At 50.3% G+C, this 22,752-nt stretch overlaps 1 protein-coding gene across 19 annotated transcripts in view; it reads right to left on the minus strand.

Moving 5' to 3' along the window:
* Positions 1-515: 515 nt before the first annotated feature.
* LOC102048469 (fer-1-like protein 4) overlaps positions 516-22,752 on the minus strand; it is a 40,617-nt gene continuing 18,380 nt past the window's right edge. For 3 of the 19 annotated variants that reach the window (XM_027797770.2, XM_055722078.1, XM_027797769.2), the window contains 25 exons: positions 21,621-21,737; positions 20,433-20,585; positions 20,000-20,183; positions 19,462-19,586; positions 18,929-19,063; positions 17,549-17,722; positions 17,191-17,307; positions 16,676-16,837; positions 16,195-16,354; positions 15,029-15,132; positions 14,501-14,632; positions 13,833-13,881; positions 12,961-13,067; positions 12,465-12,596; positions 11,722-11,832; positions 11,153-11,280; positions 10,501-10,671; positions 9,565-9,719; positions 7,649-7,827; positions 6,530-6,615; positions 4,770-5,015; positions 4,395-4,636; positions 2,247-2,536; positions 1,434-1,534; positions 516-914 (listed from right to left, as the gene is read on the minus strand). In XM_027797770.2, the coding sequence (XP_027653571.2) occupies positions 734-914; positions 1,434-1,534; positions 2,247-2,536; positions 4,395-4,636; positions 4,770-5,015; positions 6,530-6,615; positions 7,649-7,827; positions 9,565-9,719; positions 10,501-10,671; positions 11,153-11,280; positions 11,722-11,832; positions 12,465-12,596; positions 12,961-13,067; positions 13,833-13,881; positions 14,501-14,632; positions 15,029-15,132; positions 16,195-16,354; positions 16,676-16,837; positions 17,191-17,307; positions 17,549-17,722; positions 18,929-19,063; positions 19,462-19,586; positions 20,000-20,183; positions 20,433-20,585; positions 21,621-21,737 (3,741 nt within the window). In that variant the 3' untranslated portion in view covers positions 516-733. Of the gene's footprint in view, positions 915-1,433; positions 1,535-2,246; positions 2,537-4,394; positions 4,637-4,769; positions 5,016-6,529; positions 7,410-7,648; positions 7,865-9,564; positions 9,720-10,500; positions 10,672-11,152; positions 11,281-11,721; positions 11,833-12,464; positions 12,597-12,960; positions 13,068-13,832; positions 13,882-14,500; positions 14,633-15,028; positions 15,133-16,194; positions 16,355-16,675; positions 16,838-17,190; positions 17,308-17,548; positions 17,723-18,928; positions 19,064-19,461; positions 19,587-19,999; positions 20,184-20,432; positions 20,586-21,620; positions 21,738-22,752 lie in introns of those variants that run through there. The other 16 variants (XM_055722077.1, XM_027797772.2, XM_055722076.1 and 13 more) reach the window with 15 other exon arrangements.

Genomic DNA, 22,752 nt, shown 5'->3' on the forward strand with positions numbered 1-22,752 from the left:
CCTGTGGAAATGAAAGCCAAGATGAAGTCTGAAGCAAGCCTGAATCCAACCCAGCACACGCAGGAAAAGCTGTTCAGCAACTTGTAAAGAGTGACAACTAGGAAGCCCATGTCTCAGGGTGTGCTACCACATCCAGAGCCAACTTCAACTCAAAGAGCTTTTCCTGTGCTTTTGGCAAGGCAGGAAGCTCATGGCTACCTTGGCTCGGCCATCCTTCTCCCAGGGGAGCCCCATTCAAAGGTATTCCAGGTCCTACCTCCACCAGGAGCTTCCACCATACCTGGCTTCCCCCTGTACAATGTGTTTTGAGGTCTTCAGGCAAAGGCCTGGGAAGTTCCAAGTGTTGTCTAGCTGGGGCATGGATGCCTTGATGTCCCCATCTCTGCCAGAACCACTCTCAATGGCAAGAACTGGTTTCAGCTGCCAGGTCTGTTGGGACGGAGTCAGCAGACCCCATTTTCCCCACCCTCCCATGGCAGTCCCACAATGAAGAAATTTTTTCCCAAAGCTGTGACTGTCCTTCAAGGAGGTTGCCTTATTTAATAGGTCGATTACTTGATTTATTAGCATTTCATGGGTACTTAGCATGAAACATGACTCCCCAAACACTTCTGCAAGTCTCTCATGCTGAAGGTTGCCTCTACACCTGTAGGATTTCCTTAAACTTTGTGGTCCAGTCTCAATTCCTGAAATAATCACCCCCGCCTTTGAGTAGTCCTGTGCTGGAGAGCATTTATCCATTGATGATCTTCTCACTGATGTATCCAGGCATGGTGTAGACCAAAAGAACCAGGAAGATAGTCAGAACAGCGACAATAAATAGCACAATGATGTATTTCTTGTACCGCTTCCAGATAAAGAACACAAAGGTCTTCATGGGATTCACAAACCAGTTGAAAGAAGTTTTTGGCCGGCTGGAACAGGAAAGGAAGAACAGACAAGCACAGGCTCAATCCACAGAGCAGCACACTGGCCCCTCTGTGCTGGTGCCCTGCCACCCTCATGGGTCCGCAGCTCTTCCTGCCACTTCCAGGCAAGATCAGCCTAGGGGCTGCAATAACTACAGTGCCTGTTGCAAGTGCTGGAAACAGGACCTGAGCCTCAAGACGGCCCTGCAGAGCTGTTCTGCACCCATGTGGCCAATGCATTGCGTTCATGTGGTTGAACCAGAGCTGCCCTTTTTGAACAAGCAATGTTACAGCATAGCTGCCTTCAGCACCGAGATCAGCCCTGGCCCAGCTGCTGCAGCCACAAGTCTGCCAGACCTACTGAAGCTCTGGGAAGCCCTGGCAGCCCCAGTCCCATAGATTCCCACCACCAAGGGCCTCACTGATTGCTCTCAGCTTCCTGACAAGCAGAAGCTGCTCCCTGTCCCCATGCAAACAGCTGCTGAAAACACAGTACTGCCCATCCAATGTAACACACATACTCACTTGGGCTTTTCCAGGGGTTCAGGCTCTTTTCGTCCCAAACCAACAGGACTTTTCTCAGCCTCCTCCACAGTCAGCAGCTGGAACTCTGCTTCCACCTTACCCTGGAGGGGAAACATGTCTGAGCCACAGCTGCACATGTTGCTTCGCAGACCAGTGTGTTAACCACACACCCTGCCAAGACTGGGTATTTTTCTCCCAGTTCCACTTACAGATGCTCAGAGCAATTAACTTTTCTCTCCAGGCATTAGCTACAGTCTCACTCACTTCACAGGCAGCAGAAATTGGACTGGCCAGAAACTGTTTTGCAACCAAGGCACTGTACTGTAATGCACCCCCCCGCATATGGATTTCTTGGCAGTCTCCCAGTCTGGCACTGAGCAAAAAACTTACCCCTGGGGACAAACAGTGGTCCACTAGCAAGGTCAGCAGCAGCCAGTCTGCCCTGGAACAGTTGGCACCTGCCCATCTGAGGTAGGCAGAGACCCTTGGACAAGCTTTTGTTGCTGTCCTGTCTGGCTGATGGGGAGCCATGTGCTTTTTGCTTTGCTCCTCTAACTGAGCACTGCTCTATAGGAAGCTCAGAGGAAGGCATGAAGTTGAACACCCCCGCACGCCACTGCAGCTGACACTTGTCGGTAGATGAAGTGCTAGATTTGCAGAAGGGACAAGTCTGCAGGACCTTGCACTAAGTCCTGGCCAGCTAGCTGGGTCATTGCTGCATCTGTAGGTTATGTACATGCCAGACAGGTTCTCACGTTAAGGCAGAGGCAGAACACTGGCTCTCTGCCCACCTGTGCCAGCACCCTGCCTTACCGTCAGGAGGTACTTGTTGCCACTGGAGTCTGTGAACTCCACGTCCTCTGGTTTGACTGAGCGGCTCCCCTTTTTCTTCTTCTTCTTCTTCTTCTTCTGCTTGTCCTCCCTTTCCTCTCTCTCTTCATCCTCTGGATCTTTGAGCTTGATGAAGGGCCACCAGCCCCTCATGCGCTTGTTTCGGAAGATGGAGAAGCGAGGTATTGCATACTCCTTGGCCATCTTGATGGTGCAATGCTCTGAGCTCTTGGCTGCTCGCACCATGTCATGCAGCTTCAGCTCGATGGAGCCTGCAGGCACAGTGAAGAGGACAGCTCATGGCAAGATCCTGAGGTCAGCCCCATACACCATTTGACTTTCTGTCTCAGCCAATAGGTCCCAGCTGCTGCAATGATCTAACAGAGTCCTGCACATTTACAGGTGGAGAACCTGAAGCTCAGCATAAGAAAAGACTAGCCCAAGAGTTAGAGACAAGAAGCACAAGCCACAGACCTCGTCTCATCTCTGATGTTGCCAGTTTGGTTTGTGTGTGGGTACAGTGAGTTATTTTCATGCCTTTACCGTGTCCCACCCTTCTTTCCTCACATGCCCAAGCTCCTCTTCCCAACTCATTCCCATAAATGTCAATTAAAAACTGTAAAATCTGGGGAACTCTTTTAAAGGTTTCAAGTCTCTCTTACACCTGAAACAGCGTTGATTTATTTCCCTGCTTGGCCTTACGCCCCTGTCCTCCTTGGAAGGAGCTCCTGTCCCACTTTGGCACTGAGCCCTTGCAACACATCAGTCTTGCCATGTACTGGTCTGTGTTGGCAAAAGCATAGCCAGCAACCAAGGGGTGTGGGTGTTCTCCTCTGCTCAGCTCTGGTGAGGATGTATCTGCATAGTGTCCAATTTGGGGCCCTCAACACAAGAATGGTGTCAGCTAACTACAGAGAGTCCATTGGCTGAGATGGTTGAGGCTAGAGTATGTTCCATAGCAGGTCGGGTTGAGACCCATGCATGTTCAGCCCAGAGAAGAGAGGTCAAGGGAGAGATCTTACTGCATCTCCCACAGCCTAAAGGAAGCTATCAAGTAGATGGAGCTAGACTCTTCTCAGAAGTGGATGATGAAGGCATGCAAAGCAACAGACATAAGCTGCTGCAAGTTAAAAAACCTGAGAATTATGAGAATGGTGCAGCCAGAAAAAGGGGCCCAAAAGGGTGCTGGAACCTCCATCCTTGGAGATACTAAAAAATCACTCAGACAAGGCCCTGAGGAACCTGACCTACATTGCATCTAGCCCTACTTGGAGCAGGAAGTTGCAAAAAGACTGCAGAAGCCCCTTCTTGCCTAGAGGTTCATGGGATTGTACATGCCAGGAATCGCTGGGATTGCTGTCTAATGCTTTCTTCAGTGCCTGAGTAGCAAGGCTGAACTAATCACCATTGGCAGTGCCTCATGGAGGTAAAGCCCTTTAAATACACCACAGAATGTTGATGAATAAAGAGAATTTTATCCTGCCCAACAGACAGCAGGGAAAAGGGGCTGCTTTTTAATGGGGAGGCCAAAGTTTGGAGAAGGGAGGGACAACGGAACAGAGTTGTTCAGTACAAACTCAGGGATGGCAGAAGCAGGAGAGAAGCAGTACCATTTGTGCTAGCATAGTGTGGGTAGAATCACCACCAGCCCAGCTTTGTCACCAGGCCCTGCTGCATGCCCAGCTCGACAGGGGAGCTCAGGTGCAAATGGTCTCACAAAAGTTGCCAGTCCCTGTGCCCACAAGGTAAACACCTGAGGAAAGCTGCTCTTAGGCCAAGTCTTTGAGATCTGCAGGTCTAACTGAGATCAGGGAAAATGAGCATGTTTACCAGAAAGGTTGTGAGGAAGCAGAACCTGGAAGTCCTGCAGTGTGTCAGGCCCTGAAAAAGGACACCAAGGCCCTGGCACAAGTATGCAAACTCAATGTGTCTGTGTAGGAGAGGTACGCATCTCCAGGCTCTGCCTATATCTCCCATGTGAAAAACCAGGCCAGGTGACTGCTGAGCTAAAGACTTTGATCTGATGCTCCTGGTAAACTGTTCTCAGAGAGCTGGGCCCTGGAGGAAATGCTGTACTCCTCTAGCAAGGTGAGGGACAGGTCACCCCACTTCAGGCAGGTCACACCATACCTAGAAAGTCATTAGCTGAAATTCTGTCGTAATCCCAGACCTGGAGGACCAGAACAGCCGGTTCCCGAAACTCTGACTCCTCCATGGAGAAGACAGAGTCTTTCTTCTTGTAGGTGATCTCCTTCTCAGTTGGGAGATAGTTGAAGCGGAAGATGAACCTCCAGTTGAAATTGCCCTCCCCGGTCAAGGAGTTAAAGTGAACATCTGTCTCCTGCTTGTTGTGGTCAAGACCCTTTATCCAGCTGCAGGAAAAACTCAGTTATCTCCTACCCCTGTCGGCCAGCCCCAAAGGCACAGCAGAAGGCAGGAGGGGCTGAATGCCATGGGGTAGCAGGAAAGGAAGAGTCAAAGAGCCAAACCAGACCAACAACTGACCAACATCTTTGGGGGTACAGCAGTCCATGCAGGGGACTGGAGTGGGGCACCTCATGCTGAGGCAGGGAAGAGAAGAGGTTCAGAGAAGGTATTGAGGGTGTGGGGCAGGACAGCCAGGCTCTGGCCTCCCTCTGGCTCCCATCAGACCTTTTCACGTAGATGTCACTGGAAGGCTCTCCTGTCACTGGGTTGACATCATCGAGGATCACATCGTCTGTGTTCCAGATAATGACACGCAGCTCATAGCTGTGGGAAGGACACAGGGGTGAGTAGGACACATGCTCTTGCCCCCAGTGCCTGGGAGGACAGGTCAAGCCCATAGTGGTAGAGCAGCAGGACTTGAACCCTCCTAGCACTGTGGTCTCCTGCCAGGGCTCCTTTGGCCAAGCACAGCCCAGCACTCTCACTGCCATGCACAAAGCCCTCTCTGAGGGGCTACAACCCTACAAGGCAGACAACCTGTGGTGGGTTGACCTTGGCTGGATGCCAGATGCCCACCAAGCCGCTCTATCACTCCCCTCCTCAGCAGAAGGAGGAAGTGATAAGAGAACTTGTGGGTCAAGATAAAGGCAATTTAATGAAGCAATACCAAAAGTTGCACACACGGAAGCAAAGGAAAACAAGAAGTAATTCTCTGCTTCCCATCAGCACGCAATGTTTGGCCACTTCCTGGGAAGCTTTAGTACGCATAGCAGTTGCTCCAGAAGACCAACACCATAAATAACAAATGCCCCCCCTTCCTCTGCTTTTACATCCGAGCAGAGGTCATATGGTATGGAATAGCCCCTTGGTCACTTTGGGTCAGTTGTCCTGGCTATGTCCCCTCCCAGGACCTTGCCCGCCCCCAGCCTGCTGGGGTCAGGGGGGAAGGTTGGAGAGACAGCCCTCATGCCGTGCAAGCCCTCCTTGGCAGCAGTCAAAGCACTGGTGTGTTATCAGCACCTTCCTAGTTTCCAATACAAGCACAGCACTGTGAGGACTGCTACGGGGCTCAGCCAGACCCAATACACAACCCACAGTCACAACAGGCAGCTTTTGCAAAGCAGATCCCTGGTATGTGGGAAACCCACACAGCACCACTTAGCCATAGGAGCACAGAAAGGCTTAGGCAGGAAGGGACGTCTGCAGTCTCTGCTCCAACCTCTTGCTCTAACTTCATAGTAGCTCAGATTGCTCAGGGCCTTGTCTGCCTGAATTTCAAGTTTTTCCAATGGTGGATATCCCAACACCTCTCTGGGTCACTCTGTTCCTATCCCAGGTAGCTTCATACTCATTGAAAAATTTTTTTCCTTGCATCCAGCTGGAATCTCCCTTGCTGCAATTTATGCCCATTATCTCTTGTCCTTCCACGTGCACTGCTGAGAAGAATCTGGACTCTCCCTCTCAACAGCCCCATAAGATCACTGAAAACAGCAGATATCCTCCTTCAGTTTCACTTCTGCAGGCACCCAGAGGACATCTGCCCACCAGCCAAAATAAAGCTAGATGAGTAGCTCTGAGCCGGGTTTCTATCACCTTCATGTCCAGCCTTAAAAGAGATTAACCCTGCCCTCCACATACACTTGCGTAGCTGAAGCACTTACACCCCACCAAAGAGACCATCCCATGGCCAGAGCTGAAGCAGACAGGAGGGCTGCAGCCAGGCTAGCACAGACCATCAGCCTGTGCAGGGCTCTGTGGCATATCCCCACAGGCATGGCAAGGGACAGTGACCCTCCATGCAGGCTCACCAGCCCCAGCCCCGCTCCTATGGGTGCTACCTGACAGGCAGTCGTGGCTTGATGTTGACAGGCGGCGGTGCGGGGACATCATTTGGAAACATGTCAATCCACATGTGCAAGGAGCCCTATTGAAGTAAGACAGCAGAGAGACTTCAGAGGAGACCACCCTCCAGCTCTTCAAGGAACAAGGGCTTGGTCCTGCAAGGGAAGCTCTCAACAAAAAAACACCGCTTGTCTCTCTCCACCCCCAGCACTTCAAAGTGACATGTGACTGCATTTTAGACAGGGCAAAAATTAAAACTATCAGAAATTGCTTATTTCCCTCCCCACTCTGCTCCCAAGAAAAAACATTTCAGCTCAACTAAATCAGTTTCAAACAGAAGCCAACATGTTCCTCACTCTTAACAAGCATACGATGATGCAATGCTTCAGCATAATCAAGAATACTAAGAAGTGATGAGTCTTACTCTCCCCTCCCCATGTGCATTTCCAGTGCCGAACAAAGCCAGAGTGACTGCGGAGCTCTGCTTTGTTACAGACCTCTGGTATCTGAGGGAACAGGAGATGGTCAAGTGCAGGACACTGAAATGGTCAAGTTCAGATTGCTGCACTGCATAAAATGGAGGATGAATGTTTCTCCTCCAGCCAACAGGGAGAACGGGGCTCTTGCAGGGGTGCAAAAGCAGCCGTGACAGGGGACAAAGCAGAGGAAGAGGCAGGGATAGGCAAGGACATTCACCCACCGTGGTGCATGGTGGCAGGGCTTAGAAGGCAGAGCAGGTCCCTTGCCACCCACACAGCATCCTCATCAGAGCACTGCTACACAGCCTGAGAAGACGGGAAGGACTCTGGGCCAGCAGCATTGTGACCACAACATCAATAGACAGAGGTCCCTTAAGGAAAGGGGTGTTCAGAAGCACTGCGAGAGGTCAGAGGGTGGATCTGAGCAAAGGACACCCACGGCCAATACTTCATAGTAGGGCCAGCCACCCACAGACACAGCTCCAGTTGCCCACCCAGGAAGGGACAATGCATGAGATCCATACCATGATGAGGAAACGGAAGGACAACAAGGGATCAGCTAGGGGACTGGGAATCAGCTGCCTGAAGGTCTTTCCTCAGAGCAATGTATAGGCCGGGCAAGGAAACACATCTTACCTGCACAAGTCCAGGGTTCTCCGGGTTGTACAGGGATCGGATCTCCACATGCTCTGGTACCAGCTTGTATCCGTACCCTGGCATCTCTTCCCAGTGCTGCAGGACGTACAAAGCCTTATGTTCATCATCCACTGACCAGTTCTCATCTGACGCTCCTCTCCTGTTCCTCACAGAGGCCTCTGCAGCAGGACACAGCCAGGCAGAAGATGAAGGCATCTGGCCAGCAAGAGCCATGTCAGGACATTAGTCACAGGCAGAAGTAAGAGAAGATGATGGACTGGGCAAACAAGCACCTCACCAGAAAAACAAAATGGAGAGAAGCAGGAGAGAAAGGATGAAGGGAATGAGTTCAATATGTTGCAGTGATGAGGAAAACTGTAGGCAGGAAGACAAACAAGCTAAGAGAAGTAAGAGGAAAAGGACAAAAAAGAATTTATTATGGCCCTGGGAAAAGGATGCAGGAGACACTGAGGAGGATGTGACCCTCTGAGTCAGTTTAAGTCCCCATGTCCCTGTGGTAGTGCCAACAGATCCAGATGAGAGGTTTTGCCCTATAAGTGCTCCACTTGGCAGTGACAAGCTGTGCTGTCTGTTAACAGTCTGTGCAATTGACTCATTTGGCACAGTAAAGCCAGGCAGCTCAAGACCAAATCCTGCTGGTGGAGAGAAAAGCAGAAACCAACAGGTGAGGACACAATGACCCACCCCTGTGTTTATGAAAACCATCTGCCCTTTCGGGATCAGTCTGAGACCAAAACGATCTCAAGTGGTCCCTGAGCTCAGCAGATGTTCACGGGGCACCAACTGCAGCCACATTTGAACCAGAGCCAGCTTTCAGGGGAACACCAGAGAAGCACCTTGTTTCTCCCTTCTCAGCTACCCAGTGACCTGAGAAAAGGTTAAAAAGAGCTTTTGGAGGCTCCTTGCCCTCTCCCAAGCAAGATTTCTTTCCCCTTCATGACATAAGCCACAGAGGACAGCAAAAAGCTGAGGAACAGCAGCACTGAAATGAACAGAAGGTGAAGTTGGCTGTACACTTAGCTGTCCCCTCTCTGGGCAGGTCAAGCACGGGGATCATCCTTCCTACAGGCTACACAGCATTGCCTTGTAGGGCCCAGCCATCCACAGGTGGGCCACATCTGCTCCATCCTTTCCTCCAGGCTGGATTTGATTGCACAGGTGCTGGCCATTGGAGAGAATGTGCTGAGCAGGACAGGCCTGTGCTCAGGGAAGTACTCAATCACTGCTGGTGGAGGGCATGAAAGGTTGATGTGTTCTTGGACATCTGTGCCCCTGGCTCAGGGTTTGTAACGTCAGTAAGGAGGAAAGAAAAATGGCAAAGGAGAAGCAGAAGCTGCCCACAAGGATAAAATCAACAGTCGTGAGAAGCCACGGGGAGTCACCCAATGCACCCAAAGCCACGAGAGCAGAAAGCATCCCTGAATGACAAAGCCAGCCAAAAACAGGAAAGGAGACTGAACACTCCCCACCCTAAAAAATAATTAAAAAAGGATGCCAGTATCTTGCTGCTGGTGCTCACAAGCAGATGGAGGTAGAGCTTTGTGCCAGCATCAGCCACCAGAATAAGCTACGCCGGCAAACCCCTGTGCACATCACTGCTGTGCAAGTGGATTTACTTAGCTCCACCCGCTGCCCGGGAAGCCACTTTGGGACCTGATGGCCTGGATCATGTCTTCCAGGGCAACATCACTGAAACCAGGCCACTGAGCACTGAGGATGCTTCCCATGGTAACCCAGAAAGCTGGGCCATGCAGGGCATAGAGTGGGGGCAGCTGGACTGGATACTTCAGGGAAGATAGGCTGGTAGGTTCCCAGACCTCTCACCAGCATGTGCACTGCTGAGCACAGACACCCACTTAAGGGAGCAGTCATTGTGTTCTCCAAGCCCTCTGTACCTTCAGGAAAAGCCTCTGGGGGGACCTTGAATATTTTATTGTCCACTTTGACCTCCTCCCGTCTGTACTCTGGTGCAGGGAGCAAATTTTTCTTGCATAAGCTATCCAAGATCTGTGTGGGTTTGAAAGCATCTCGCCACATGTTGTAGCTGTTTCTGCATGGAAAGGAGAACATCGAGAGCATCTTCAGCTTAGACATAACATGTTTTTTTCCTAGGCTGTGAAATGCCCTGCCTTCCCTACAGCACAGGCTATGCCACCAAATCCCTGCTCAGATTTTCACTGGGAAAACCACGGGGACACAAAAGCTTAATGAATGAAAAACTTAACAAACTTCTCCTCCCCGAAAGCAAGCCAGGCTTGCACCCCACAGAACCATTAGCTTCAGAGTAGTAACAGGAGAAATTCCAGCTGCAGCTTGGGAGAGAGGTTTTAGCAGTGCTGGGGACTCAACTCCATGCACACAGCTTATTCTCCAGTAGCAGGGTAGGCGAAGTTTACAGAAAGCTGGCCAGCGACACCAGAGAATCGATACTGAATGAGGCCAGAGAAAAACAGATGTCATGAATCTTGCTGCTCACAGAATTAGCTGCTACCAGAGAAATGGCCCTAATTCCTGAAAGAGCTCAAAATCACATCATTGTCAAGGGAGCGCTTTTCTCATAGAACACCAACATGAAAGCATTGAAGAATTTTTTGCTACTGTACACAAAATATGTAAGTCTGCAGTAGAAATGAGAGCTATCACAGGAAGCTGGTAGGAATCTAAAGGAGATGGAGTTATCCATGTAATTTGTAGTCAATCTGTGGAGCACCTGCTCAAAGGATACTGTGGATGCCAGCTCCGTCCTGCAAAACTGGAGGTGCTCTGCTACCCACCCAAGCAGTACATGAGAAGAACGTGTCTCACGGCCCTAGTGTCACACCGGTACCTACATGTCATACTGAGAAGCCACTCCACAGTTGGCCCTGTGCTTGCTGTAGAATCGATTCTCCAGGTCAATCTTGGTCTCCCCAATCAGATCATCAGATCCAACCAAGTCATGGTCAAATATTGCCACAGTGAGTTCTGATTCCATGGGAAAGGACACTGTCAGCTCCACAACTCTGGACAGAAGCAAATGGGGAAAGTACAATCAGCAAAGAGGATGGAAATGAAACACATGCTCTGCTTGGATCATCCTATGCATTTAACAACTGTATTTGACAATTCAAAGATAGAGTTTGGTTCTCTGTAAATCCAGTGTGTGCAGTTTTCAGTGTGCCTGTTCAAATAAATTAGTTACTTTTCCAGGAACATATGCCCTTGGATAGAGGTCTTGGAGCTCGGGAAAAAGCTCCCTAATGTTCTGTTGCTGCTTGGCTCGCTACTTTATCTTAATCAAGCCCTTGGGAGTACTCCCTTCCTAACCCAAAACACTTAGGGCTCCTGTGTCAGCTGGAAGCACAAGACATGCCTGGGACCTTTGTGTTACAGCACAAGATTCTCTAGCAGAAAGGAACAGAAGACCACAGATACTAGGCCACAGCCTGAGCCCAGATTTGTACTATTCCTATTAAACCTGCTAGATGAAAATTTCCTGCATACTCTCCAAACACAGGATTGAGCTGCTTTGGGATGTATCGCTCCTTTGTGTCCTTCTGCTCCTGCCCCACAGTCACCATCACGTAGGGATCTGCCTTGCCATTGGGGTCTGCTGGAGACAGGTTCGTAGCCTAGAATACACAAGAGGTACTGCCATATGTCAGCTGCAGAGAGCAACCTGCACAAGGAACACTGCACAGGCCTGAGACCATCCAAGCCTGCTGCTCAGGTCCCTCCAGCAGCTGCCCCAGAACAGAAACAGTCACATTTGCACACAAATCCCCACTCAACAAGCTACCGATGTCTTCAGTGTCAGACCACCTGCTTGCCCATGGACTCAAAGCAGGTAAGTAGAGCCAAGAAACACACATCTGGATTTTTAGCACCTCCTGAAGCTATGCAGCATGGAAAGGTCCCCCTGGACAAGACACAGCTGACTTCCTCTGGGCTGGCAGAGCCTTCAAGCCAGCATTGAGTGTTTCACAGGTGCCACTTGTATATTTACTGAGCAGAGAATGGCAGGAGGTCCACAGGGAGGGACATCACTGCCACCACCACCACCAGAGACTTACCTTAATGATGTAAACTCTTACAAGAACCTTGATGGGTCTGTTTCTTGGAACGCCCTGGGAGACCTTGGGCTTTGCACCAGCTTCCTCAGTGGGGTAGACATAGAAGGAACCCTGCAGAAAAGACACTGCAAGTAACAATCAGATACAAAAGATAGTATCTCAGACAGGATTGGAGCCACCAAGACCAGCTTCGCCTGCCAAATGAAAGACTAGAGCCATGCAGACCACAGATACCATGGACCCATGCAGACAGTCCTTTCCAAAGGCATTATCACATCCACATGGCCCAGGTAGTCCCTGTTTGCAAGTTAGGCTGTAGGCTGTCAGACCACTGCCAATGCTGTAAAATCTGAACATTTCCAGGCACACTTTGGACTGCCAAAGGCAGGGGCACCAAAGGTTTTCTAGGGACCTTCTTAAATCAACTTCTGTAGTTGATATTTCAGAGACTTCAAGATCTCCTGGGTGGGAAGATAGTGCCTCTTTTAAACAAGTCCTTTATGCTTCATGTTTTCTCTTTGCAAGAGCTAAAAAATCTAAATCAACTAACAAAGAACTACAGTATACAACTGCTTCAACAGGTACCAACGGTACCTGGCCATGCTGCACCGTGGCCTCACATCACCTTGCACAAACATGCACTCTCCAAGGCTTTGCTGGTGTCAGGCACCTGTCTGAAATGCAGGTTTTCCTAAGGATTTTCTTACACATGCAGTACATATGTAATTCAAATGATACAGTACCTTGTACTTCCCCACAAAATGTTCATCCTCGTTTCTATCTTCATCCTCACTTGCTTTGCCACGATGAAGGGGGAAAATACACAGCCAGTCTTCAAAATTACCAAACTCATTTTCCAGCTCAGAGTTGTAGATCTGAAATAAGTACAAAGTAATTTTTGGGCCTTTTCCGGCCATCTTAAAGGGGAGGAGAGTCAGAAAGATCATCCCTTCTGCGCTTCAACTATTTCATCTGGTCCTACCTTACCCCTGTATTATTCAGTGCCGAGTGCTATTGTTTTCCCTTATCCCCCTAGGTCCCTCCTCAGGTACGCACACACATCCCAGCTTGGCTCCAAGGTCTCGCTAGCTGTTTCAAAGCCCAGCAACAATGGGGGCCCAGTGCACACTGCAGGTTCTCCTCCCAGTCTATAAATTCCAGTGCAGGGAGGTGAGGACAACAAGGACAAAGAGCCGGGGTTGAAAAAGGCCAGATCTGTCACTCCAATAATGCAACAACCTGAAGGGTGGCGATGATCTTCCTCTTGGGTCGAGCAGGTTCAGCTTCAATTGCTATCTCATCTTCTGCTTCCACATCTATGGAGGATGCATTTAAATTCCCACCTTCTAGAAACGGCAATAAGAGATTAAGAAACACTCTGGCCTCTCCCATCATCTCAAGTATCTGTCCATAAAATGACCCCAGCAATAGCTTTTGCTTTCGCCCAGGGCTCTGAACTGCGTCAGGGTAACCAGAGCCATTGCTGTCTAACCAGGTGGCTCTACAGCATCTCAGGTTTCCCAGCAAAGAAAGCCTCTCCTGAAATAGGGTTTACATAATTTCTATACTTACTGTCTCACCTCCCCAGGTCATTCCTAGGCGTGTCACTGCTTACACCTCCACAAACCTGAGCCTGCAGCTTTAACACTGTTCTAGATCACCTGTTTGCTATTACTGTCTTTGTGTTACCTTGAAGTGAATCCTCTAGCCCAGGTGAGTACCCCATGGGCACAGAATCATGTGCAGCTCCTGAACAGTTTTGCCTCTCCACCATCCTCTCTCCATCCCACCTTTGCTTCCTGCTCTCATCTTGCCAATCCCATGAGCCTTGCAGCTGATCTTTCTGTGGGTTTTTGCTCACTCAGGAAGGCACTTGCTTCAGCACAATTTTCCATACTTTGCTGAGGGAAGTTTGGTGTTTAAACTTGAAATAGCCTTTGTTAGCCCTTGCCAACGTTTCCAGTCTCTCTGCTTCCTTTTGTGTTGTTTTTGCTGAATGTTGCAAAGCTGTTGCCTGCTCAGATACCATTCCCACAAGCCCAGCACCCTCTGGGATGGTGCAAGTCGTGACTCTTCCCCACAGAAAAGCTGGATGTTGCTAGAGGACTCACCTGCATCATTCACGTCATCATTCTCAACATCTTCCTCATCACTGTGTGTCTGAAACACAAACAGTTACCCCACTTCCCTGACAGCAAAGGTGTCTGCATCCAAGCACAGGCCTGTCAAAGCTTTCAAGCCAGGAGAGTCAGTAATACCTAGCCTGAGATCATTTAGCATTAACATCATTGCAGGATGGTATCCAGTGAGTGCCTTAATGACTTTTGCTCTTCCCCCAGATCCTCCTGCTGTTTTTTTTGTTGTTGAGATTTAAGGGACATGGGGCAAGGAAAGAAATCTGGGGCAGACCAGCTCCCATAGCACATCCTGGGAAGACAGTCAGGACAGAAAGTAAGCAGCATGAAAGCCCCTGCACCGCAGCTAAAATCAGCAATGTCACATTTTCAGGAGTGCCTCAGCAAAAATCCAGTTGCATTCTCAAAACCACTTGGGCACCTAGCCTCATGGATGTGTCAGCACCCATTGTCTGCTGAAATCAGTCCAGCTGGTGCACGCTTGATACCTGAACACCTCAAATGCGCTTGACACACAAAAGCCCACATCTTCCTGCAGATCCATGCCAGGTGGGCTCCTAAGACACTCAGTGCTGTTGAAAGCATGCTCCTCAAGCCAGTGCAGCTACTTTTCCCCTCTGCTGACAGCTATCACAAAAGGTTACCTGGTTATACAGCTCCTTCAGGGACTCATAGTACTTGGACCACCAATCCAGTTCTTCGAGCTCTGGTTTTTCCTCTTCATATTCATCCTCCTTCTTTACAAGCTTATTGATGCAAATTTTCTTCAAAGGAGCCTCCAAAGAACGGAGAAAGGGGTTCAGAGGGAGGAAATGACCACCCAGGACACCCATGCACCCTGCTCTAGTACCCTGCGAGCCTCTGGTAGAGGCTCAGCTTTCAGGCAGAGCACAGGAGCTGCAAAGCTACACACAGCCCCAGGTTTGTGCTTTTCTACAAAAGCAGCAGTTTTCAAGGCACTAGGCAATGTAGCTCTCCTCCCTGTGCCAGAGCCTGGACATGCAACGGTGCCAATGAACAGGCAGGAGAGAGGAGTGTTTGAGTCCAGAGCAAAAAATTATGGTTGAAACCTAACTCTGAACTTCTGAACATTATTTTTTGTTTTGAATGCTTGTAACCTTCAGTTTGGCTCTCCAAACTTCAAAATTTGCTATGTCAAATACATCACTCACCTTCACAAGACTCAGGGGGTGAGTGCTGGGACGTGGGTCACCAGCTGCTGGGGCAATGTTTACCACAGTCTCAGAAGGAAGATGCTGGGATGAGACTTTCTGAGCTGAGACGAAGAGAAAGAGTTTCAAGTTTCCATGCATTTATTCCTACTTTTTGTCCCGTTGTTATTCCACAGGAAAACCCTCCCTGTTACCTCACTATAGTGTGATTGCTTTGAAAGCCTTTGACAGCAGACCCTACAAAAATATTACAGGAAATACAAGTACAGTGCTGAGACTGGACACCATGATCAACATGCTTGTTGCTGACTCCCAGGAATTCAGATTTATGAGATACACCTTCCGTACTTGGAAATAATCACAGATGTATCAATCCTTTGCTTCTTCCCTTTTGTGCTGTATTTATTTGCATACCTCTAGATCAGGAGCTCTGGCTGTCACTATCACAGAACTATTTAGTGAATCTATTACCCAATGAACAGACCCAACGATGGGATGGGAGAGAAGCGTAAACCTTTCAATCCCTGGTCCTAGTGGACCAGCTCCCTAAAGCTTGATGGAGGCCTCACTGGGGACAGATCTCTAGCCTGGCTACACAAGGGGCTGAAACAGCTAAATACAATAGTCCTTCCCAGGCTAAACATCTCAGATTCTATACACAAACTTTCCACAGGGATAAGTTACTGTCTAGTATATAGCCCCAGCTAAACGTCCTTCTGGATAAAGACGTCTTCATGAGCCATTCTCCCTCCTCTACTTTCTACAAATGTAAGGCACACAGTGCCTGGGAAAGAGATCCCAAGGAGGTGCCACATTCACAGATGAACAGTCCTGCCAGTGTGGTAGGGAGGCAAACATTAAGCTAACCTTGGAGAAAACAGTAAGTTGCCCTTTGCCGTCCCCAAAGAGGGATGCCAGCCCTTAACACAGCACAACCGCTTGGCTGATGCTGCTTCCTGAACGCCAGTCTGGAGACAAGTGCTACAGACCAGGATCACAACCTGCCTCCAGCCCTACCCTGCCCCACGCTGTGCTTTTTCTGGGCATCTTGTGGATCTTGGGAGAGGGCTTTGCTGCCTGGCTAGTAGGGAGTGGAAGGGCCACAGATCTCTGCCACTGGCAGAACCTGCCTGCTGCCTCCATGGGAACCTCACCAAGCAGCTCACCTTTGAGCACATCTTCTGGCTCCTCCTCCAGCTCTCTGGGAGAGAATTTCATCACATCAGACACAATGTGGGTACCCACCAGCACAGTGCGTCCAAACGCCCGCTTCTCCACCACAAAGATACTGAGAGGAGGGTGCAGGTAGACCTGCTCTGGGAGCTCCTGCAAAAGAACCACACATGGGGCTCACAGGAGCAAGGATGATACCCATGGCAGCCTGACCGCAGGCAGGGAGGTCTGATGGCGCACCTTGCGGCACTGCCCAAAAGCCAAAGACTTGTAGTGACAAGTAATGGCTGAGACTGCCCTTGGTGGGCAATTTCATGAAGGTTTTCATGTGCAGCTGAACCACGTGGCCACGTGAGAGCAAAACCCAAGGGGCAAGCTCCCCTCCTGTTACCTTGCCACAAGCACACAGGCAGTACATGTGTGCAGGACAGCCACAGCGCACCCTGGCATGGCAGGATCCCCGTTCCCACTCACCACGTCCATGTATTTGACCAGCTCAGTGAAGTTGGGGTTTTCTTTGTAGGCCACAATCACCTCTGACTCCACCTTCTTGCCAGCACATTCAATGATCACCTGGGGCTGATCCACCTCAAACAAGTTCACCCGCTTCAGGTTCCGCAGGCCCCAGAACAGGATCTGAAGCACAACATGAAGCTTCAGAGCTGCTTGAGACAAGCCAGGCATGGCACGGCCATGCAACCTGCAACCTTTCCTTGTGCCGCAACCCGCCTCACCTTGCAGGACACAGACCCCAAGAGAGGCATGAGGCAACCCTCCCAAGCCAGCTGCCCAAGGGCTCTGGCTTTTAAACTCCTGAGACCGTTTCTCCCTCATGTCAAGCACCCCGTTTTTGGCATCTTCTCAGGCCTCAAAGGGACATTTTAGCTCCAAACCCAACTACCCCCCTAAGTCATGCCCTCTGCATAGGCCAGCTGTGCTGTCCAGTTGGGGCAGGCCAGCAGGAGCCAGCCCAGCAGAAGGCAGCGTACCTCTATGCGGAACTCCTTCAGCACCGGGCGGATGCCCTCAGGAATGATGAACCGTCCAGCATGGGGGTCTCCCAGGTAGTCAGGTTCCTTGGGCTCCACGTCCTCAGGCACCGATGGCTGAACAGGTGGAGCCAGAGCACACCAAGTGATGAAAGCCACTTCTACTCCATGCCATGCACCCTCTCCCTCCCCTCTTGATCTGTGCTCACACGCTTTGTCCCTGCAGCCTCCCTTCAGCTGAAAGCCAGATATGGCTTTCACCAGAGAATCCTCTGGTGGGCCGTGCAACAAGCTCCTCACATACACAGCTCTCCCCAGAGAGCTGGCAACCACATGCAGGTTCCTACAAGCCCGTTACCTCCAAATAACCACTGTAATCCAGTTCAATCAGCTCAAAAGTGGCAATGAGCTCTCCCACTGCTTTGGTGCCTTTGTAGAAATCAAAGAACTGCAGGGCAGGTTTGGTGTACGGCTCATCAACCAACTTCACCTGTGGAACGGCAAAGGCCTGGCCAAGGAACTCGGGAGAACCCTGCAGGAAAGAGGGGAATGGGTCAAAGCATCCCTGTGTTATCTCACCACCTCAAAGAAAAGACCACCCCTAATTCCAGCCAACCTGGCACAGTACAAGACTGCTCTTCCACCTTTGCCATCCTCTGATTTCCTCTGCTCCATCCAGAGCCAGAAACAGATTACATGTGCCTGTAGCAGCTCCTCTTAACCCTCCTCTCCATCTCCATGCAGAACTGGACAAATGGCCTGGGACCATGCAGCAGAGGACATCTAAAGCTAGATCAGGTTTCTCAGTCTCCTCCAGCCAGAGTTTGAATGTCTCCAAGGACAGACAGCCCACAAGCTCTCTGAGGTACAGGCCCAATGTTTTCTGGGTGAAAATTGCTTCCTTATATCAAGCTGGATTTTCTTCTTGTTCCAACTTGCATCCATAGTCTATCATCCTGCCCCTGGGTGCCTCCAGAAGAAGTCTGACTTCTCCTTTTCTGCCCTCTCCCATCAGGCAGCTGCAGGCAGCAATAAGACACTGTCTTTGCCTCATCTTCTCCAGGCTGAATATACCCAGCTGTCCACCTCTCCTCACTCTGTCCTGTGCTCCAGTCCCAACCCTCTTGGTGGCCTCCTTTGGACTCACTCCAATATGTCAGTGTCTTGCACTGGGACCCAGGAAATGGTCCCAGGAAAGCTGCTCAGGAGAAATCCGGTGTGAGTTACACCATTTCCCTAATGATAACGAAGGGGGTGCAGGAGAGGAGCGTGACTTCGAAGTACTAATGAAGGCAGACAACAGACTGAAGAGCAATGGAAGATGACACCTGGGAGACAGAGGATAAGGAAGGGCTCCAAGAGCTACATCACCTCCCCTGATTACAAGCCCTCTGCAATGTGAGCCTGCTGAGGAAGTGGGGCAGGCAGCTGGGAGATGTGCAGTGCTTCTCCAGAGAGGAGAGATCTGAGATCCACGAGCACTCATCAAGCCCTGGCTCAGAGCATCTCTGAGCCACCTGCACACTGCAGCCAGCAGCTTCACCCCAGCTTATAGCAGAAGTCTGCATAAAGTCTCAGCCACAGCCCTCAGGACTCACCACCACCAGTGGACCAGGATCAAGCTGCATCATGATCACACCAAACAGAGGTGTGGCTCCTAAATACCTCATGCACACAGAGCTCCTCTGCCTTCTCTGTCCTCAAGAAGACAGCAGGAGGGCAGCAACGCCATACTTACAAATTTATTGTGGCTGAAAAGGTTGATTATAATGATGGGGGTCTCTGTTTTCAACTCTTCTTTTTTCCCATCAATAATGAGCTGGTCAAACAGAAGTAGCTCATTCCACAAGGGGCTCAGTGTCTCCTCCAGCATCTGCAGACAGACAGGAGGCCTGAGCGTACCACAGCCAATGGAAACAAACCACATGCACTTTGTAAAGAGAGTAAGAAAGCACAGGCTGATCCCTCCTTCCACGCAGCCACAGGCAGCCGCTGTCTGGCAGCAGAAAAGATGGTTGAAGTGTGAAATCAGCACTTGGGATCAACATGCCAATCAACCTTTGAAATCCTGTTCAAAGACACATGTGTTTTGTCAAGTGTTCCCTGAACATAGTCACACTGCCCAGGGCACACAGATACCCTGTGCCTGGAGATACAAAATTTCCAGGAAGACTGCCCTATCACTGGCCTTCAATGTGTCAGTGAGGACAAGATGATTTTTCTCTTCCCAAGTCCCCAAGAAAGCAGAGGCAAGAGTTCAAGCGGTCTCACCCTGGTGGTCTGGCAATAAGTTGAAAACACCACTCTCACAAAGGGATCTGAAAGGCCATTGTCATCTGCAGGGAGTATCCCTCGAGCCTGATACAGATGGGCTCGGAGCTGGAAATAGCTGAAATCTGGCAAGAAAAAGAGAACAGACGTCCCAGTTCCCCAATTCAGCCCTGTGTGAGACCAAAAAACGCATGAAGAAAGAGGGCCAGCCAGGTAGGAGTGGGCACATCCTGCAAGGAATGGGTACCACTTCTAGGGGCACTCACTGTGGTTCTCAGAAGGCCGGCACATCTCAAAAAGTTTGGCTGAGCAAGACAAGCTCAGCAGGCTCCCCAGAGACCTCTGGTTAGGACATGACATGTGAAATGTGCAGTGATCTGCTGTGAGCACCCTCAGGAGAGCAAATTGGACCTGCTGGTCCCAGTCATGCCTTGGAAATGATAAGCCAGGTCCTGCTTGTTGGACACTGACCCTGGGACAGGCCCTCTCTCCTCTCCTGCTAACAGTGAAGCCATGGAAAAGTGGCATCTGCACTCACCATCCCTGCTGAGCCAGCTGGGAAGACTGTATGCCAAGAGCTGGGCTATCTCCTGTCCACTCTCAGAGAGGTACTTGAACTCCTCAGGCAGCTCCATCAAACAGTTCTTTGCATATTTGGTTACCCCAAGCCACATGTAGATTTCCAATTTGGCAAAGATCTCACCAGTGTGTAAGCCAGGGACCTGGAAGCACAGGAAATTTAGTAGGCTTCCCATCCTATTCATGCCCCCCCTTCAGACCAAGATGATCACCATCAGCCAGTGACCGACCAGAGCATAAGAGACAGAGCACCACACAGGGAGGCAAAACGCAGTGGTGGAGCAAGAGCTGTTTCCTTGTGAACTCCCAGATTTCAGGAAGGAAGGCTGGAAGCAAGGAAGGAGAAGCACTGTGAAGCAAGCAAGGGCACACCGTTTTGGTACAAACCCTACCTTCATAAAGACAGTCTGGATCTTTGCACAGTCCTTGCCTTTCTCCTCCTCAACTACCGAGTAGAGAATGTTCTGTGCAGGAATTCTTGCATATGCCACACGCCTGTTGTTGCTGAGCATCCAGACAAGTACATCGGGGAGGGTGCACTGGGGCTGAAGGAAAGAAAGAGAGGAACATCACAGCAGAAGAACAGCACATATCTTGTCTTCCCTCCACTGACACAGTGAAAGCTTCATCTCCTTGCAGGAAGGACTGCACAGTGCTTTGGAGATCCAGAAGCAAATGAAGGGCCTAATGTTGGGCACATGCTTCTGAGAGTCAGCCCTGCAGGTATCATGGTCTAACACCAGCTGGCAACTAAGCCCCACACAGCTGCTTGCTCAGCCCCCTCCCAGTGGGATAGGGGAGAGAATAAAAGTGAGAAAACTTGTGAGTTAAGGACAGTTTAATAGGCAAAGCCAAAGCTGCATGCACAAGCAAAGCAAAACAAAGAATTCATTCACCATTTCCCATCAGCAGGCAGGTGTTGAGCCATCTCCAGCATGTGTAATAGTTACTTGGGAAGGCAAATGCCTTGTTTTGCTTTGATGGCGTGCACGGCTTTTGCTTTACCTATTAAACTGTCTTTATCTCAACCCATGAATTTTCTTACTTCTACTCTTCCAGTCTTCTCCCCCATCCCACTGTGGGGTGAGTGAGTGAGTGAGTGGCTGTGTGGGGCTTAAGTCACTGGATGGGGTTAATCCATGACAGAGACCTTATTTCAATGCAAGTTTCAATTTGCAGAATGCGTCCAGGGTCAGTCCCTGGTGGGACTGCAGGTAGCACAGGTGAGACTGTTTTCCCAGGCAGACTGCCCACAGTCCCACTGCAGGCACAGCCTTGGGCTGGCCAGGCAGAAAGGGCAGGGAGGCCTGGGTGGCCTGGAGCTGGCCCAGCTCTGCCTCCAGCTCACCACTGAGCTGCTTGGAACCCTGCAGAGCTGCCTAGATTCATCCCTCAAAAGAGCTATTGCATGAAAGAAGGTAACTTCCAGCAGCTGAAACCTGGATTTTACACAGCAAGGAAAGATAGCAGAGGAAAAGCCCCAACTCAAGCTAGCAAGAGCCCTGGCAGCCAGCCCAGAGCCTTCTCCTTGCCTGTACCCTCTCCTGCTCGGAAACAAGGTGCCCTGGGAGCAGCTGTACCTCTTTAGCCATGAAGCGTAGCTTTGCCAGGATCCTCCTTGTCTCCTTAACCTTCTCCTTGACATTGGCTTGAGTCAGCCGCTGCCTCACGCGGAGCCCCTGCTTTGCATACAGGACCTGAACAGAGAGCACAGCTGTCACACAGCCTGTCATGACCCAGGCATGCCACGCTGGCACCCATCATGGGGGCTCTGAAGGGGAGCATCCATGTGCTGATTGTGTCCATCCTGCCCCATTGTGCCTGACCTCCACCACAGCTCGCTTCCCAGCTGCCGAGAGCAAACCTCCATGAACCTGTCAAAAGCCATTTAGTGAAGGGTGCCTAGAACTGGATACTCCAATAACTCACCAGCTCTGACAATACCAGCTGGTAACAGAAATCCATGGGCTTTTGCATCATTTGGGGCAGAAAGATGTATGAGGAATAAACATTTCAGAAGCTGGTGGTCTAAGGGTCCAGATAGTGCCTGAGGGAGGCTTTGCACAAGGAGCAACTTGGGGCCACAAAAATAGGGGAATACGAAGATGTAGGAAACTGGAAGACGGGGCTAGGCTTTTATGTCCATTAGTTGACAGTGTACACATCTGAGGAAAGACTTCGTGATGAACCAAAACTAATAATATTCCTAAGGAATTCAGGGAGCAAACCCAGTATGGACGGACAAGGCCAGAAACTCATCTCTTCAGCTGGTTCTCTCTTTCAGAGAGTCTCAGACTTAGAAGAGTACCTTCACCATAACTCAGGTGATCTTCAGGGAGGCAGACAGAAGGGAGCTGGGACCCAGACATGCCTAAATTTTACTTCCTGCTGCTCTCATTGCATTTTGGTCAGCTTTTCAAAGGTATGTAGTCTGGCGGGGACTATGAATACAGCCACATACTCTGCTGTGTGTGGATGAAAGGTATGTAACTGTGCTGTCATTCAGCTAGCTGGTCTTCTCTGCAGGATTACAAGTGCCTACACGTCACCATCCTCAGGCAGATGGATGGCTGTTGTAGATCTTCTGGATGGGTATCCAGCCTATGGGCTGAGTTTCCAGGGGCACTGGGTCTCAGTGAGCTTCCGCAAAATGGTCTGCAGGAATAGCCTGTGCCAGAAGGCCTCCAGCAACCAAATGGGCAGCAACATGCA

Source organism: Falco cherrug, chromosome 10, assembly GCF_023634085.1.
Source record: "Falco cherrug isolate bFalChe1 chromosome 10, bFalChe1.pri, whole genome shotgun sequence".
NCBI classification, from domain to species: domain Eukaryota; kingdom Metazoa; phylum Chordata; class Aves; order Falconiformes; family Falconidae; genus Falco; species Falco cherrug.